Source organism: Myxocyprinus asiaticus, chromosome 41 (assembly GCF_019703515.2).
Source record: "Myxocyprinus asiaticus isolate MX2 ecotype Aquarium Trade chromosome 41, UBuf_Myxa_2, whole genome shotgun sequence".
Taxonomy (NCBI): Eukaryota; Metazoa; Chordata; class Actinopteri; order Cypriniformes; family Catostomidae; genus Myxocyprinus; species Myxocyprinus asiaticus.
Genome location: NC_059384.1, coordinates 13,479,324 through 13,497,161, shown reverse-complemented (window position 1 = coordinate 13,497,161; position 17,838 = coordinate 13,479,324). Strand labels below are relative to the sequence as shown.

Sequence of the window (17,838 nt, the reverse complement as noted above, 5' to 3'; positions counted from 1 at the left end):
CAGTTTACCGGCTAACGGTGGTGTTAGGGTCTTTCAGGCAGAGAGATGAAGGTGTGTCTGTTGAATAAGGTGCAATGTGAAGATTGATGAGGTTTCCTGCGGCTTTCTCTCTACTACAGGGGGCAGTTTTCAGAATTACTTTCTGGATATCTCCCTATACAGCGATCTTGGGCAATAGGCAATAAGACATGTTATATACTGGATGAGTGCAAGCAGTGAAAGCTGTTCAAAGACAAAAATCATATTGGTTTAATGTAAATTAAAGGTGAAAAGGTATTTTCTGTAATAACTGAGCCAGCGTTGCTATTTGAGTCTAGTTGTCGGGATGCTCAAACAAACAGAGCAATGATTTGATAGCACCACAAAACTACAGTCAATATGTTTACATGATCAGTTCTAATTGAGCTACAGCGGGTTTTAGCATAGTCAAACTACATTCTTCATCTGTCTGTCCAAGTATGAATTTACTTCAAATACGCAGGGTTAATTACAAGTTAACTATCTTTCAGAGCATGTGCACAATGCTGAGGCCAATTAACATGTATTAATGCTGGACGAAGTCAAGCTACAATCGCATTATAAATGTTTATTAGTACGACTTTGCAAACATTCGACTAATGCAGACTAATGCGTTTACATGACATTTTAAAAAGACAAATTGCTGTTTTAGTTGGAATCAAACTTTTAAAGTGCATATGCTGTAAAGGTATAAATGTAACAACACTTTTGGGGAATCAACCTACGAATGGCTTACTTATAGTTGACTCTGCAAATCAAACTGTAATGGGAAGAAATATAGCATTGTAAATTACATGTATGGCAAGTTTATACATTGAATAGATAAAAATGCTCCATATTCTAAACCATGAATGAACAACATCAATTCCAGGACAAACTGTGGTTAATCCATTTGGTGTTTAACCATATTAAAACAAGCTAATAATGTCTTTACATTGCTAATGCTGTGTGCTTAGCTTTCAGTGAGATGCCATAAGGAATCTACGACAAACATGATGTTTCCTCAGGCTTTCCTTGACTGGGCACTTGTCGATTTACCCATTAAAGCTTAGTGATCTAGCCGCTGTCGCCGGTACAGGCTCATAGCTTGCCCTCATCTCTGCTGTCTAAGTAGAACTGGAGGAGGTGGGGATGCCCTACGGCTGTTTACACCCATCATCATGAACAAAACAGATTTCATCCCTTCCAACCTCTTTCTCTTCTGCTCCTGCTGCAGGCCTCAGCACTTCAGCTGGCGTGGTGATGCTGGCAGTGCCGTGGCAGATGCTGTGTCCCCCAGCCAGGAGCTTGGACCCTGACATTACAACCCAGCAATCAGCAACCACAGATCTGGACCTACAGCCTGTGTGCAGGCATCTTGGGATGTCGTAGTTTTGTAAAAACAAGCATATATCAGCGCAGAAAATATAAGTCCGCAGAACTTAATTTACCTAGAACAATAGTCCCACTACTAAAAGGGGAATTTAAACAACTCTATAGCTCAAATAACAAATTTTTGTGTAGATGAATTAATATACAGTAAGGTACTGTTTAAAGTTCAAAGTTGTCACTGGGTTGGCAGCGGTTAAAGGCTCTGGGTTACTGACCAGAAGGTCGGGGGTTCAAGCCCCAACACTGCCAAGGTGCCACTGTTGGGCCCTTGAGCAAGGCCCTTGACCCTATCTGCTCCAGGTGCGCCATATCATAGCTGACCCTGCACTCTGACCCCAGCTTAGCTGGGATATGTGAAAACAAAGAACTTTCACTGTATATATGAAAAATATCAAAATAAAGGCTTTCTTCTTGTTTTGGATACATATTTGTACCCTTAAGGAGATTTCCAAAGGCACAAAACATATAAATGTACCTTTAGAGATACACAATAGGTCCTTATGGCACAATAACATACCCAAAATGAAGGTCCCCTTGAGGGTACCACCACAGTGACGGCCCTTGTACCTTTTTCTTAAACAGCACCTTTTTTCTTATAGTGCTCTTGCGTGATCACACGTGACATTGTGAACGCACAACAGATGTCAATATTTTCACTGAAAAATGCCTTAAATTTCGGGTTGTTTCTCACCAAATCGTATGTATTCAGAAGACTTGGAATATGACACTGTCCGTTGCCATTCTATTGAAAAGACAGACAGAGATATTCATTAAAACATCTTTTTTGTGTGTGTGTGTGTGTGTGTGTGTGTGTGTGTGTGTGTTTTTGAGTTTGGGAAAACTATTCCTTTAATTATCAGCCTCTTTAGCACTTCTTGGTGGTTGCCGAAACATAATGTTCCAGTTCTAACAGCCAACAGGAAGCAACCCATTCTAATAGGCACACAATGGAAACAAAAATAATAATCATAGATCATGAAACCCATCAATTTCCAATGAAACAACACAACAAAATAAAATTATACTGTCTATTTAATAATCCTTGTCATTACTGTGAACAGCCAAGAATCGTGTGTCCTAAAACTGTTGTTTATAACAGCAAATATGCACTGTACATGAGAAGCTACTAAATCTATCATGGGCTCTGGTTCTGCTTTTGTTAAGTAAGAGTGAATAGCTTAAAATGTTTCAAGGAAGTGTTTGTACAGTACAAAAGGGAAAAAAATAAAATACAGAAACTAGAAAATGCAATTTGGATCTGGTTCATAAATATAATACTGATGGCTTGTCTCATATTCAACCATATTCAAATTCTGTACACTAATGCGATCTTTATAACAAAGTCTCAACACCTCAGTTTTGATCAAAGTGAACATGATGCTATTTTTAAAAAAGAATATACGGTCATTTAAAGATCGCTAATTACATATGTTCAAATTATTTCAAAAGAGGAAAAATACAAAAGGACACAAACACTGATGCTTTACAAAAAGCCACTGAAGGCTTACAGGATAATAAGGGAAAAATCTGATGACGAATGATAATTCAATCAAACAGGAGTTAAAGGGATTGTTCACCAAAAATGTGAATTCTGTCATCATTTACTCACCACCATGTTGTTTCAAAACCCGTATGACTTCATTTCTTCTGCGGAGATGTTAGGCAGAATCACCTCAGTCACCGTTCACTCTCAATGAATATTTTTCCCATTGTCATTCTGCCTAACATCTCCTTTTACATTCTACAGAAGAAAGTCATAATGGTTTGAACAGCACGTGGGTGAATAATTGATTACAAAATGTTCATTTTAAGGTGAAATTTCTCTTTAAATTTAGGGATAACATACATGGTTTCGGACTTAATTTTTCATGTAGACTTGTGTTTTAAAATCGATGTGTGCAGGTCTCCTTTTGGGAACACACCCTATACTGAATGCAACCAAGGGGTGATACAACTTTAAACCCAGATTTAGTGTAAAACTGTAATGTACATTAGAACCATCAGCTGCGGGAGATCGTACACACATCCCTGAGCAGACTTCCTGAATGTGATATGTGAGGTCAGTTGATAATCTAACGGTTAATAAGATGTTGTTGTAGAGAGAAAGGTGCTGATTGGTGGTGGTCATGCAAAGATGACAGGCACATATCCAATCAGAGTTGACTGGATCATGCATTTGGCTAACAGGTGAACCACACACTTAAAATGAACGTGTATGAAAAGCTCTGAATAAAACATGGTTGTAAGGAATACACAGAAAAACAAAAGCAATTTATAAATAGTCAACATGCCTTTACTGATAAAGGAAAACTACGTATGGATGAAGCTTAAGAATTGATAAAGGATCTGATCTATTTTAAAACATACTTGGTTTGTGTAAAGAAGGTACTCTGGTGCTTGGCACATGCTGTAACAAAGAGGGTTAATATTACACACATTGTAACAGAAATTCTGAGGTGCTTTCACTTTTCTGGAGGTATTACCGTTCATTTTTATTACTGCACAGCAATCATTGCTGGTGTTTAAAGGGATAGTTCCCTCAAAAATGTCAATTCTGTCATAATTTACTAACCCTCATGTCATTCCAAACCTGTATCACTTTCTTCCATGGAACACAAAAGAAGATATTAAGCAGAATGTAGCCTCAGTCACCATTCACTTTCAGTATGTCTTTTTCCATACTATGAAACCCTATTTAGCCTAACATCATCATCTGTGTTTCTTGGAAGAACGAGAGAAAGGAACAACATGAGGGTGAGTAAATGAGGGCAAAATTTTAATTATTGGGTTTACTATCACTTTAAAGAGGAGTAACAATGAGCCATCACTACACATTTCAAACCTAAAACATACAGTAGATTATGTCTTCAGAAGGCTTTAGAACTTCAGAAGAAGCAAACAAGAGGATTTAAAATGAATGAATCACAACAAGCTACATCGTAAAGGCACACAAAAGGAATAAGGATTCAAAGAGGGTGGGAAAAAAGGCATAAAAATTACAGCATGCTTTGAAAAGTGCTGATGGATAATGTAATATTAGGATTATCAAATAATTGGCAAATGAAGATGTTTAAAATGTACAAGAAAGCTGAGATGAATGGTTGGAACACATAAGAAAGCACCCAAATTCATATAAATTTAAAAAAAAAAACTCAATGTATGACCCACACGACTACAAACCGTCCCGCTACGTGACAAAGATCTGAAGGTTGTTTAGTCTCAATAGACCTGGGGCCAAACGTTTTGAAACCATACCCCGACCAAACAAAAAAGGTGAGTGGAGAGCAAAGAGAGAGCAGATACACATGTAATGCTTTCTGTGAACTTCTCCCGATTGCTCTTTGGATTTAGTGTCTTGTGTGGTGCGTATGCAGGGCTAACGTGAGTTTCGGAGTAGGTTAAATTGCGTACTGTTTACAGCCGCCTGTCGTGGCGTTTTTTAGTCAGAACACGGTTATAAGTTTATTGCGAGTTGCGCTCAGCAGTCTTGCGATTCGAAGGCAGGTTGTAAAGGTGGGGCAGGGCATGCAGGGTCACCAGTAAAAGGAGCGGGACAGAAAATTAGCGGCCGTGCCCAGCCAGCTCACACCGTCTTGCACGGAGCCCAATCGCGTCACGGCTTTATGCTGCTCCTGAGACGGGCTCTCTTCCTCGGGGAGATAATCCGGCAAATTCATGTTCTGCTCGACCACCACATCCGAGTCCTCTTGGAATGGCATTACAATCTGAATTGGAGGGAAAGAGAGCAGTGGGAACAATCAGCCGTTTTGTTTTGATTTCTAAACTAGTAAGTAAAACCGAATGAAACCATAATAAAATGGACAAATTAAAGGGATAGTTCACCCAAGAATGAAAATTCTCTCATCATTTATTCACCCTCATGCCATACTAGATGTGTATGACTTACTTTCTTATGCAGAGCACAAACATTTATGCTGCCTTTTTGATTTTTGGAGCTTTAAAGTTCTGGCCACCATTCACTTGCATTGTAAGGACCTGCAGAGCTGAAATATTCTCCTAAAAATCTTCGTTTGTGTTCAGCAGAAGAAAGTCATACTCATCTGGGATGGCATAAAGGTGAGTAAATGATGAGAGAATTTTAATTTTTGGGTGAACTATCCCTTTAACTTTCATTCGGCATACTTTGAATTTAAATGGCACGATGACTGTTTGGTTGAAATTACAGTTCCTTTGAAAAGAAAATTCATGTAAACATATATATATATATATACACATACATACATACATACACACACATATATATACACACACAGTATTTACATTTCCACACAGTATATAATAGAGAGAGTAATTTATCGATAAGGCTGAAAAGTATCAATAATATCAATTAGAATATCAATAATATCACCCAGTCCTATTAACTATACTGCCATTCTCAATAGTACTTTCAAGACCATTTTTATTGGTGTTTGGACCAAGTGTGAAGTGCTACAGATTACAGAAAAATTATATCAAGAGTGCCATCTGATGGATGACAGAGGAACTGCATGATAAAGCAGTGTCCAAGACCAATGGGTTGACAGCCACCGGAGGTCATGACTGTGCCGCTGCAGGTAAAGATAGTCCTTCCAATTCAACCAGAGAGGACACATCTTTTTTTTAATTACCACACAGTGCCTATTGCACTGCATGCAAGAGCGTGTGTGGGACTCCAGGGCCCTTTGACACACTGTTCCAGGGGCAGAGGGGCATCCTGAAAGGGATCATGTGATGAGGGGAAAGTGAGTAACTCTTCTAAAGAGGAGGGAGAATGGTTCACCCAATCAGACACCAGCTCTACATGTCAAACTGCATTACTCTCTGCTGTCTCGCTGCTTTGAGGAAAGATGCAACACAGTGACCGCAGCCATGACAGATAGACCAACATCTTGAGGTAGATACAGTCAACACAGCAAAATACAGTGTACCAACAAAATACCTTCTGGCAACTGCATATTCATGTACATTTATAGTTTCCCTTACTTATGTGATGGTGATTATTGTTGGTATTTGGTACATGGTATTTGGCTTAAAAGGGAGAGGTAAATAAATGGCTTTATTAAAGGGATAGTTCTGTCATCATTTACTCATGTCATTCTAAACGGATGTGATTTTCCATGAAAAAACAAAAAGGGGAAATTTACAGAAAGGTCCAAGTTGTTCTTTTCCATAGTACAAAAGCAGATAGTACCTGGGTCTGTCTAGCTTCAAAAAGGACAAAAAAAGTAGTCCATACAACCCAGGCTCTATATTTTAAGTCTTCTAGAGCCATGCAATATTTTTCTGTCAACAACAAACTGGCATGAAGATGAGTTCTGGGAAAATGATTCATCAATTTAATTTTTGGTCAAATTATGCCATTAATTTGCACATTTTTCCGAGACATGCTTGTTTTATTCACTCACCTCAGATCCGTCTTCCCCCTTCACTACCTGCTGTGCTTTCATGACTTTGGTTGAAGCTATAGCAGTTCCCAAGGCCTGAAGAGTGAATACAATATTTACTGTTGTTAAAGGAATATTCCAGGTTCAATACAAGTTCAGCTCAATCGACAGCATTTGTGACATAATATTGATTACCACCAACAACAACTTTTTCAAAAGCATAACCCAAGATGTAAACAATATGCATGTTAACAATTTTAGTGTGATAAAATCGCTTACTAACCTTTTCTGTGTAAAGTTACAGCCAAATTTACAACTTTGTTGCCAAGACTCTCACGTCTGTGGTCATGAAGTCGTTTGAGAGACAAGTTTTTGGCCTACCTGAAGGACATCACTGGACCCCTGCTGGACCCCCTTTAGTTTGCTTACTGAGCAAACAGGTCTGTGGATCATGCTGTTTTTATCCTGCAACACCTTGACAGACCTGGCACTTATGCAAGGATCCTATTTGTGGACTTCAGTTCAGCCTTCAATACCATCATGCCTGATCTTCTCTCAGCCAAACTCACCCAGCCCTCCGTGCCCACCCCAATCTGTCGATGGATCAACAGCTTTCTGACAGATAGGCAGCAGCTAGTGAGACTGGGGAAACTCACATCCGGGACCCTCACTATTAGCACTTGTGCTCCCCAGGGATGCGTTCTCTCTCCACTGCTCTTCTCCCTGTACATGAATATACACTGTAAAAGACCCAACTGTCAAGCTCCTTAAGTTTGCAGATGACACCACAACCATCTGCCTCATCTGTAATGGTAACGGGTCTGCATACAGATGGAGGTTGATCAGCTGGCTGTGTGGTGCGGTCACAACAACCTTGAGCTGAACATGCTCAAAACAATGGAGATGATAGTGGACTGTGGCAGCAGTGGAGTCATTCAGGTTCCTGGGCTCTATTATCTCTCAGGACCTGAAGTAGGACACCCACATAGACTCCATCGTGAAGAAGGCTCAGCAGAGGTTGTACTTCCTTCGCTAGCTGAGGAAGTTCAACGTGCCACAGGAGCAGCTGACACAGTTCTACTCGGCCATCATTGAGTCTGTTCTGTGTACATCTATAACTGTCTGATTTGGTTCAGCCACCAAATCAGACAGAAGGAAACTACAACGGACAGTCAGTACTGCTGAGAGGATTACTGGTGCCCCCCTGCCCACCCTCCAAGACCTGTACGTCTCCAGAGTGAGGAAACGTGCAGGTAGAATCACTCTGGACCCCACACAGCCTGCCCACTCCCTCTTTGAACTGTTGCCCTATGGCCGGCGCTATAAAGCACTGAGTGCCAGGACATCCAGGCACAACAAGTTTTTACCCTCAGGCCATTTACCACATGAACAATTAAAGTGCCTCAGGACTCCCCCATAGTGCAATAATGTAAATACATATCTCATGTACATATGTAAATTCACACATTTAATTCAATAACTGTACATACCCCTACCTTACACATACATTACCACTTGCACATGTACATACGCCATTCTGTTATATGTCCTATTATTTGCATGTCTATGAAATATTTTGTGTCTCACTGTAAAGTTCTGTGTGCACTTGTTTCTCTTATCACCAAAAACATTCCTTGTGTACGTGACAACACTTGGCAATAAAGCTCATTCTGATTCTGAAGATGATGTAATGTCAACAAACCCTAAAATGACTGTAAAAATGAAGATTTAAACAACTTTACAGCTCAAATAATACATGAGTTTTAACAGAATAATGTAAGTGCTTTTATAAAATTATATTTCTGCCTTTAATCCCTCTAAAAATTGGCCCCATTCACTTCCATTGTAAGTGCGTCACTGTAACCTCGATATTTCCTTTTTTTAAGGTATGATGAATCAAAATGATTTTTTGTTGTAATCAACACTATACCACACATGCTGTCAATTGAGCTTCACTTGTATTTAACCTGTTATATTCTTTTAAATGTTATTAATGTTTTAAATCATTAAACAGCATATTTCATTTCTGGGGTTTCAAGAATGCTTTTAACAAAACAAATTATAACGAGAAAAAAAAAAAATCTAAACAAAACATGCAATCAAAGTAATAAGCAAAATTTCACAAGTTTTCTTATGCAATCTAAAGAGAGTGGTACATGTTTGACTTACCTCTGCCTTCAAGTCAGAACGGATCCTAACCACACATCTCTTCACAGCCATCTGGAAGGTAAAGCTGATGACTCCTTTGATTTTAAGCAGAGCCTCCTCACAGAGACTCCTCTTCGCCTGACAAACACAGAGACACACAGGGTCAAATTGTATATCAATTCAGAACAAAATATTCTACAATGTAAAGTCAAATATCATTATGCACCCTCTATACAGTATAATCACAAGGGGTTCCATTATTCTAAATCTGACATTACTACATCATGCAGTTTGGTGACATTTAGAGCTGTTAAACAAGAGTATGTATTGTGAAGGTTTTTTGAGGGGAGTGACAGTTACCGAGTCATCAAGCCCATCGATCTGAAGCACTACAGTTTTGGCCCGTTTGTTCGTGGCTCCCAGGAAGAACTGGGCTTTTTTTCGGCACGAGGCGGCAGCTTCTGCCCGATCGGCCTCCGGGCTGCTGGAGTTCTGCAGGATCTCGTAGATCTCAGAGGCCAGCAGCTTCGTCTCGCCTGGTGACGTGCCCCTAGCAAAAAAATAAAATAAAAATCATAGTTCACTGTAGACTGACTGTTCACAGCAGATTATAAAACTAAGAAATAAATGAGTAAATATGAAGATCTCATTTTATTAAGAGTGCATTTTGTGCATTTCAACGCTTGTCACGTGCTGATATTTGAAAAGGTCGCCTCTTCAGTAGACAAGAGGACACAACACTAATCTACGCATGGGTTTATCTGCCAGCATGGGGGCTGGGAAAAGTCACATCAATGGAGAGTGAAACAGCTAACTTTTAGCATGTAAAAATATTATGATTTATTTACAGTTGCTGCCACATACAGAATGTTTTAATATCTCTATTATTAACATAAGTTCAAATTTAACCTTAAAGAATAATAAAAAAAATGTATTCTGTCATTATGTACTCATCCTTTTGACGTTCCAAACCCCTATGCAGTTATTGTTTTTGCGTAGAACAGAAAAAGATCTTTTAAAGGATCTTCACATAGATCTTTTCTATACATCAATGGTTCATAGTGACCACGGGCTTTAAAGCCCACAAAAAGGACAAAAATGCACTAACAAAGGACCATAAAAGTAGTCCATAAAACTTACACTATATTCCAAGTCTTCTGAAGTCATATAATGGCTTTGTGTGAAGAACAGACCGAAATGTAAGCTTTTATTCACAGATAATCTTCGCTGCAGCTCTCAAATCAAATAGTGCAGTCAGAACGATATGAGGGTGGGAAAATAATTACAGAATTTTCATTTTTGGGAAACCTAATCCAAGTACACAGCCATGTGGAAAAACAAAGTAATTATATGCTCTATCAGAGAAGAAAACATACATAAATCTAAAGACATTTACTGAGACTATTTGCAGTAGCATAAATCTCTAAAAGTGTTATGAGGTCTCTTACTATAGTCAAGTGACCTGCTCATTTAATAAGGTTAAAAAAAAACAGCAGTTCATTGACATTACCATTTGAGGTCAGGCGTGACATCAGGATCTTGATATGCCCTACAGGGGCTAATGGGGTAGATGCAATACTGCCATCATTCATGCAGAGTTACAGAAACAGACATCTGCTCACTGGCATATCTGAGCTGCCTAGCCTCCACGCTTCCTATCTACACTTGAGGTAATGCTGACAGCATATATATCCATTTCTGTACCATCCAAAAGGAAGTTGTATCTCAACCTACAGTATGTGGCCAACAATATATTCATGTATGTCATGGAAATAATATGCACTATGAATAAGAGTGTCTTTAGGATGCATATTTTTGTTTCTAGATATGGCTAGGGTTCCCTCCTTCATCCACCAGCCAAAAATTGCAAGTCTGATGGCTTACAAAAGTAATAGCCTAACGCTAACCCACAAGCCACACAAATTGAGGTATCATTCACGTCCGTAGCACAAATAGTAATGGACGAGTTACGTGATGAAGTTTAATACCTGAGGTTTGGAATTGGGAAAAAACTCCCAACATGGAGTATGAGCAACAGTTATTGTGATGCACACATAGAAAATTGTGGCGTGGAAGGTTTTCTTCACTTCCTCTAGCCATAATGTTTTGCAGACCGGGGCGATACACAACCTCTACCCAAAGTTGCATGCCTGAAATAGTGACGAGCAGCCTGTGGAACTGCAGGGCACTCCTTGATGGCGTCTGTGCTAACTGAAGTGACTGGTGAATTGAAGGGGGCGGGCAGCGAGTCGCCCTGAGAAAAAGGATACGTAGCTGTCTGCCAAGCATTGGCACTTCTGTCTGTAAGGCTCCATGTTACACAGAAGGCACTCGCCGTCTAAAAGCCTGCAGACTTTCGCACTCAAAATAATGCTGAACTGTGACAAATATACACACATGTGGATCCTGCATCTCAATACTTAGCCTTGGGGGCGTCAAATTCATGCAGTTGGAAGTAGTTATACAGTTGCAAAAGAGGAAAAAAAAAAATCATACTGTAAAACAATTATCTGGGTTTAATACAAGTTAGGCTCAGTTAACAGCATTTGTGGCATAGTTTAGATTTCCGAAAAAAATGCTATATGGTAAACAAAGTAATACTTTTTCACTGACTGTATTTACAATCAGCTACAACAGGAATTAGTAATAGAGACTTCTGATCAGGCTTTATAAATAATTAGCCAAGGGGGACTGAATTTTGCATGACAACAGCCCTGCTGTAAGGTATAATGTGTTCTCTGATATCTTAAACTGACCTCTGCTGGACATTAACCCATGGTAAAATAAACAAATGCAATCTGCAATTATTCACCAAATCAAGCTGCTTGACAACTCACGTTAGGCTTTAACAGCAAGCTTGCATCATCACACCCATTCATTCTCAAAACAGACATAGCTGTTAATGACAGGGCGACCTTTCTCATGCTTGAAAATCTCCCCACGACACACATTTGCTCAAACCAAAGCTGCAGGATGAGGTTTTTGTTCAGGAAAGTGCAAAGTGAACTCGTGGCCTTTCATGTTCTGTGGCAGCATGATGGAATGTGACTTACTTCTGCACGACGTTCTGCAGACTCAGCATCATGCCCAGCTCACCCTTCATCTTCTCCCTGTTGGCGCGGCATTCTGCCAGGTAGCGCACCGCCTAGAAGTACACAAAGGCATTAAGGGTTACACAGAGGTATACTGCCAGGCACTGCTGTGATAACAAATCCTCCAGTATCGATGCTGACTACCACCCCTGGAGTCGCAAATTCGAATCCAGGGCGAAGTCGAGTTTAATTATGTATAACAGATGTTTAAATTGTGCTGTGTTAATTTGATGTTTTAAGTCGAGTTTAATTATGTATAACAGATGTTTAAATTGTGTTGTGTTAATTTGATGTTTATTGTAGATTGGCGTATGTCTCATCACTGTCACGACTGCTATGTTGATCGGAACTGCACCCAAGAATTTCACACACCATTGCACTTGTGTATATGGCTGTGTGACAATAAAGTGATTTGATTTTGATTTTTTTGCTGAGTGACTCCAGCTAGGTCTCCTAAGCAAACAAATTTGTCCGGTTACTAGGGAGGGTAGAGTCACATGGGGTAACCTCCTCGTGGTCGCAATTAGTGGTTCTCGCTCTCAATGGGGCGTGTGGTAAGCTGTGCGTGGATCGCGGTGATTAGCATGAGCCTCCACATGCGGAGTGTCCGCCGTGTTATGCACGACGAGCCACATAAGATGTGCGGACTGACGGTCTCAGAAGTGGAGGCAACTGAGACTTGTCCTCCGCCACCCGGATTGAGGCGAGTAACCACGCCACCACGAGGACCTACTAAGTAGTGGGAATTGGGCATTCCAAATTGGGAGAAAGGGGGATAAAAATAAAATTACAAAAAGAACACCACCACAGACCACCAGGGTCACTGTTCTAAGGGTTTGTGTGTGTTATTCTAGCATTCTTCAAGTCTCCATAGGTGTGATGTCCCGTTTAAAGATAAAGAAACATTGCATTAAGCTGTCGTTAAAGGGATAGTTGACCCAAAAATAAAAACTCGGTCATCTTTTACTCACTCTCATGTTGTTCCAAACCCAAACTACTTACTTCAGACTAAGTATGTTAATGAATAATCAATGGTCGATTATTTGTTGTTAATAATTTGACTGATTAAGCGCATCGATCATCGATTAATCAATTTCAGCACAAATGCACTCATCATGCCAGCAGATAGAGAAATGCCTGTCTTTACAGTTATCTGCTGATAGAGGGCGCACTGCTGCTTGCGCGATGCATGTCACATCCTGTCAGCAATATAAAATTTAAAAAAAACTTGTAAAGATGAAGTGGGGGTCAATGTAATCATGGAGCATTTCTCTATAGATTAACATTACGTTTACTGCATAAACCGTGATAGTGTGTTAAAGTACAACTTGACAACAAGCATTGTTGATACGGTCTTCCTGTATCATCCACACTGACAATCGAGTTAGTTCTTACCGGGAGAGCATGAAGTATATTTACCTGAAATATTACCGTCACCAGTGTAGAGGTATGTTATTAACTGTATAGACACAGCGTGTTATTATTTGATTTAATTTCAAATAAAAAGACCCGAAATATCCCACGATTTACGTGTAGTTTTGATTAACTCAAATCTGTATCTTCTACACAAGTTATCATTAACAGTAAAACAGTAACAGTAAATTAATTAAAACACAGCCTAAATCTATTAAAATACATTGAACTGAAAATGTATACAGAGGAAAATAACAATACCCACAAGTGTATTTATTAAAACAGTAGGTTTGGTGACTGTTTCACATTTCCTTCTAAAGTAAAGAATTTTTCTCCGATGCAACGTTGAAGTTTTCAAGCTTGCATTAGAACGGTTGTATTTTTTTGAGTATTTTCATTTATAATCGTTAACGATCGTCGATTAAGACATTATCCAATTTTCAACCCTATTTCCGAAACAAAATGAAATGTTAGGCAGAATTACAGTTTCAGTCACCATTAATGACCTCATTGTATGGAAAAAAGATACAATGAAAATTAATGGAGACTAAGGCTTACATTCTCCCTAATATCTCCTTTTGTGTTCAATAGAAGAGAAAAACACATATTGGTTTGAAACAGTTTACATAATCAAGCTACCACAGGTTTTTATGTAGTTGAGCTACAGTCTCTGTGTCCAAGTAAACATGACACCATGCATAATTGGATAGCTGAAGGTCGTGTCTAGATGACCTTCGGGTCTTATTTTTCAGTCAGACTAAAGTGTTTACATGACATTTTAAAAAGACCAGTTATTGCTTTAGTCTGACTGAAATCAAATGTAAAAAGTGCATGTAAACGCAGTCATTATGAGTGTGAGTAAATCATGAGTGGGTGAGCTATTCCTTTAAATAAAATAGACACCAGATGACTCGGTCTACTTCAGTCTTATAAAGGAGGAAGGGAAAACAGTAGATGTTTGGCCTTCCTGCACAGTGAGGCATTCCTGTAGAACAGGGCTCTTCAACTACTTTCTTGCGGGTGCCAGATTATCCAGATGAAAACACGACAGGGGCAAAACTTTTTCACCTATTATCTTAGCTAACACTTTCATTGTAACTAACAAGTTAACATAAAAAAACAGAACTAAACACCATTAATACTAAGAGTTTATTTGCATTAAAATAGTCTGGGATATTTCATTAACATTTTTTAAAGTCTGGCCATCAATTCCATCTCAAGATCTGGCTGAAGATCAAACATAACCTCACACCCTTAACTAACAAATAGGTTTTGATGAACTATACTTTGAAAATAAAAATATAATGATCATTTTAACATTGTATAATATTGTTTTTAAATTCTGAAAACTGCGGAAGAACATTTAGATCTGCTAAAAGGTTAAAAAACAACAAATATAGAACTGATGTTTTACATAAATGTAAAACTGAAAAAAAAAAGAAAATGTCTGTTGTTCTTCCTTTTTCTCTATTATCCTTCAATTCAATGAGGAGAAAATTTGTCTTTTCTTGTCCTGCACATATTGTGAATTTGTGCAGAAGCCAGATATTTGTGCAGATAACCATTGGTCAACAGAAAACAAACTGATTTGACGACATTCAGGATTGAGAACGCTGACACACATCTGTATATACAACCAAACAAAGTCCGGATACATGCATGTATGCAGGTTCACTGGCGCTTCACATTATCACTTTTTACGAGCACTACAGACCCTGAACAAATTAAACAAGCGCATTTAACATGAAGTATGGAAAATAAAAGCAAACTTTTCAGTGCATTTTCTTTGAAGGTTTGCTTTTCATTATCGATTTATGTTTTGTTGAAAGAGGTTGTGCTGTGATGTATAATTTTATGTCTGTAGATTTGACTGCACTCAGCAGCTAATAAATTTGCATCAATACATTTAATTGAAATTAACAGTAAATTAAGCACAATAATCAAAAGGCCACTTTTGTATAACAATCGTGATTATGTAATGTCAGCCTTCCAAAATTAATCTATGGATTTATTTTAGGATGAGATGAACCAAAAAAAAGATATGACAGGATCTGCCAAAATGATAAAAACAAAAATGTTCATAATTATTATAGCTAAATAAGTGCACGAGTTATCAACTAATCGAGTACTCGTTATGCAGCAATTAGTCAACTATAAAAAAAAAAACAACAACAAAAATACAATACTTGAATATCGCAAATTTATATTTGCACATTTGCCTTCTGTCGGCAATGCTGAATTATATTGTACATTCCCTATGAATCTCTCATCAGATCTTGCAGTTGCAAACAAATACACTGAAAAAGCATAGCTTTATACAGTTATCTTATTTTGAAACCGTTCTTGGCAACATTTGTGAATAAAACAATATATAAATTTCATGTACATGTCATACCTGTTATTTTTAACATACATTTTAATTTATGAGTGATCGATTATTCATTTTTTTTTTTTTTTTTTTTTGTGGGTTAAAGTACTCGAATACAAACTTACTCAATAATGCCCATCCCTAATTATAGCACAATGTTCATATTGAAGGGTAGTTGACATGTAACACTGTTTTTTTTTTTCAAACACCAAGACTGTAGGTTAAAATTTCAAAGGTAAAGTTTATATTTAAGGTGCCTTACCCAGTGACTACTACTTTTCAATCATTTCTTTTTACAACATTTTTATTGTCATTTTTTTGTACTATTAATTAATACTAGGGCATAAAAACTGCACGTATAATAATTATACAAAAATAAAATAAAAAAAGTTAAATTAGTTTTATATAAATTAGAGCTCATCACACTGCAGAACACTGCTTGAAATTTAATATAAACTATCCTGGAACACTATCATTATTATTATCATAATCTTGGGTTTATCAAGGTTCTTGATTTGAATTATTATGACTTCAGAAACAACACAGTAGATTTTTTGCACTACTGGAAGAACAAAAGACACTAACTGAAACGTCTAATAGGATCTTACCAATAGCGCAGAGTAGACGACTTGTGGATTGGGGTGGTCAAGGAAGAGAATGAGGCCGGGCAAGCAGCCTTGATCTTCAACAATAGCTCGCCTGTTGAGGGGGTCAGCAGCTAAGTCCCTCAGCTGATTCACCACAGCCAAGGCATCTGGCTCCCCGCTCATGGTGCTCCCACACCAAGGGCCATGCACATAAAACACGCAGATCAAAGCTGTGGGGGATAGAGAACAAAAATCATACTGCAATGATTGCAATCAACCTTCTTTGGCTGTGGCATGGTACTCATTTAAATGATTGCCATATTTATATACAGTGGTATTTACATGGTGCAATATGGTACATCTATGAAAACAATGGTTTTACCCTGGTAAAATTCCCCACCCCCACAAAAAACATGGCATTACCATGGCACATGTCCAGAAAACATGGTGATACCATGGTATTTTTTGTTATTGACAGAAAGCACACCAAGCTGTATTATAAAATATAAATCTATTTAATGGATTTCAGAATGAAAATTGTTCAGAAATCTGTTCTGCTCTGTAACAATCCCGACTGCTGAAGTGCACAGTGAGAGAATACACATGTAAACAGATGTGTTTTCAGTCTATTAGATATTATCGATGACAGGAATCAGTTACATTGGCTGAAATCAATCTGTCAACATTCGTTGATGTCGTGCTTCTCTTTCACATTGATTTATGGAAAATCTTCTGAACACGTGGCACATTATTGGCTCTCATCATGGGAATGACCCATCATGTGTGCGGTCATTTCTGGTGGCTTTACCCCATATACAATAGCTAATAACGAGGCCTTTAAATGGGGCCTGTGCTAACCGGCTAACACAAACACCGCCACCTTTTCAGCATCACAAGACACTGACAACCTGATCTATAACAGGCAACTAAAAACAGCATTTAAAAGCAAACGTTTAATGATAATGGATCATAATATTTAGTCTATACATATCAATGCATGTGGATCTGAATGTCTCTCTATGAACAAAAACAATGACAGCATGAAGAATCGGTAATCAGAATGAATTTCTTCCAAGACACATATAAACACACAATCAAATAAACATATTAAACGTATGACCCATATATTTAATTCTGATCTGCGTGGCCTGTATCTTGTTAACCTTGTGTCTGTCTGACTGAGTGTGTTGTGGCACTGTTGTCCACGCATAACCTTACAGCAACACGCCCAGGACGGCTCCTCGATTCAAATGATCCTCCTCAAATCAAAGGATGCAACCCGCCGAAAACTGAACTGGTGGTGGACACAAAAATTGAATGTTGCTCGTAACAATAACGACGTCAGTGAAACCAGTTAAAAATCAGTATGACAGCGGTTCTGGTCAAGTATATTTGGTCATTCTCTGTGGAGCTTTTAGCACCCCGTGAAACACTTCCTGGATTTAGACGCTCTGATT

General features: G+C 38.5%; 1 protein-coding gene across 2 annotated transcripts; it reads right to left on the bottom strand.

Moving 5' to 3' along the window:
- Positions 1 to 2,403: 2,403 nt before the first annotated feature.
- LOC127432133 (armadillo repeat-containing protein 1-like) lies at positions 2,404 to 17,818 on the bottom strand. 2 transcript variants are annotated; one of them, XM_051682967.1, is made up of 7 exons: positions 17,545 to 17,818; positions 16,403 to 16,611; positions 11,975 to 12,066; positions 9,282 to 9,471; positions 8,943 to 9,059; positions 6,795 to 6,869; positions 2,404 to 5,114 (listed from the first exon to the last, which is right to left on the bottom strand). In XM_051682967.1, exons 2-7 carry the CDS (start codon positions 16,562 to 16,564, stop codon positions 4,923 to 4,925), a joined length of 828 nt encoding a protein of 275 aa, XP_051538927.1. In that variant the 5' UTR covers positions 16,565 to 16,611; positions 17,545 to 17,818; the 3' UTR covers positions 2,404 to 4,922. The 2 variants fall into 2 exon arrangements, with proteins under 2 accessions (XP_051538927.1, XP_051538926.1); XM_051682966.1 differs by having other exon boundaries at positions 17,600 to 17,818.
- Between the last annotated feature and the right edge of the window lie 20 nt (positions 17,819 to 17,838).

What these genes read in the sequence shown, in the direction of transcription:
- LOC127432133 (XM_051682967.1), bottom strand. Translation starts at nt 16,564, where the DNA reads ATGAGCGGGGAGCCAGATGCCTTGGCTGTGGTGAATCAGCTGAGGGAC. An exon ending in TCGTCTACTCTGCGCTATTG is followed by an intron (nt 12,067 to 16,402) that starts GTAAGATCCTAT and finishes GTGTACTTCTAG; the next exon opens with GCGGTGCGCTACCTGGCAGA. An exon ending in AGGGGGAAGACGGATCTGAG is followed by an intron (nt 5,115 to 6,794) that starts GTGAGTGAATAA and finishes CCTCCAATTCAG; the next exon opens with ATTGTAATGCCATTCCAAGA.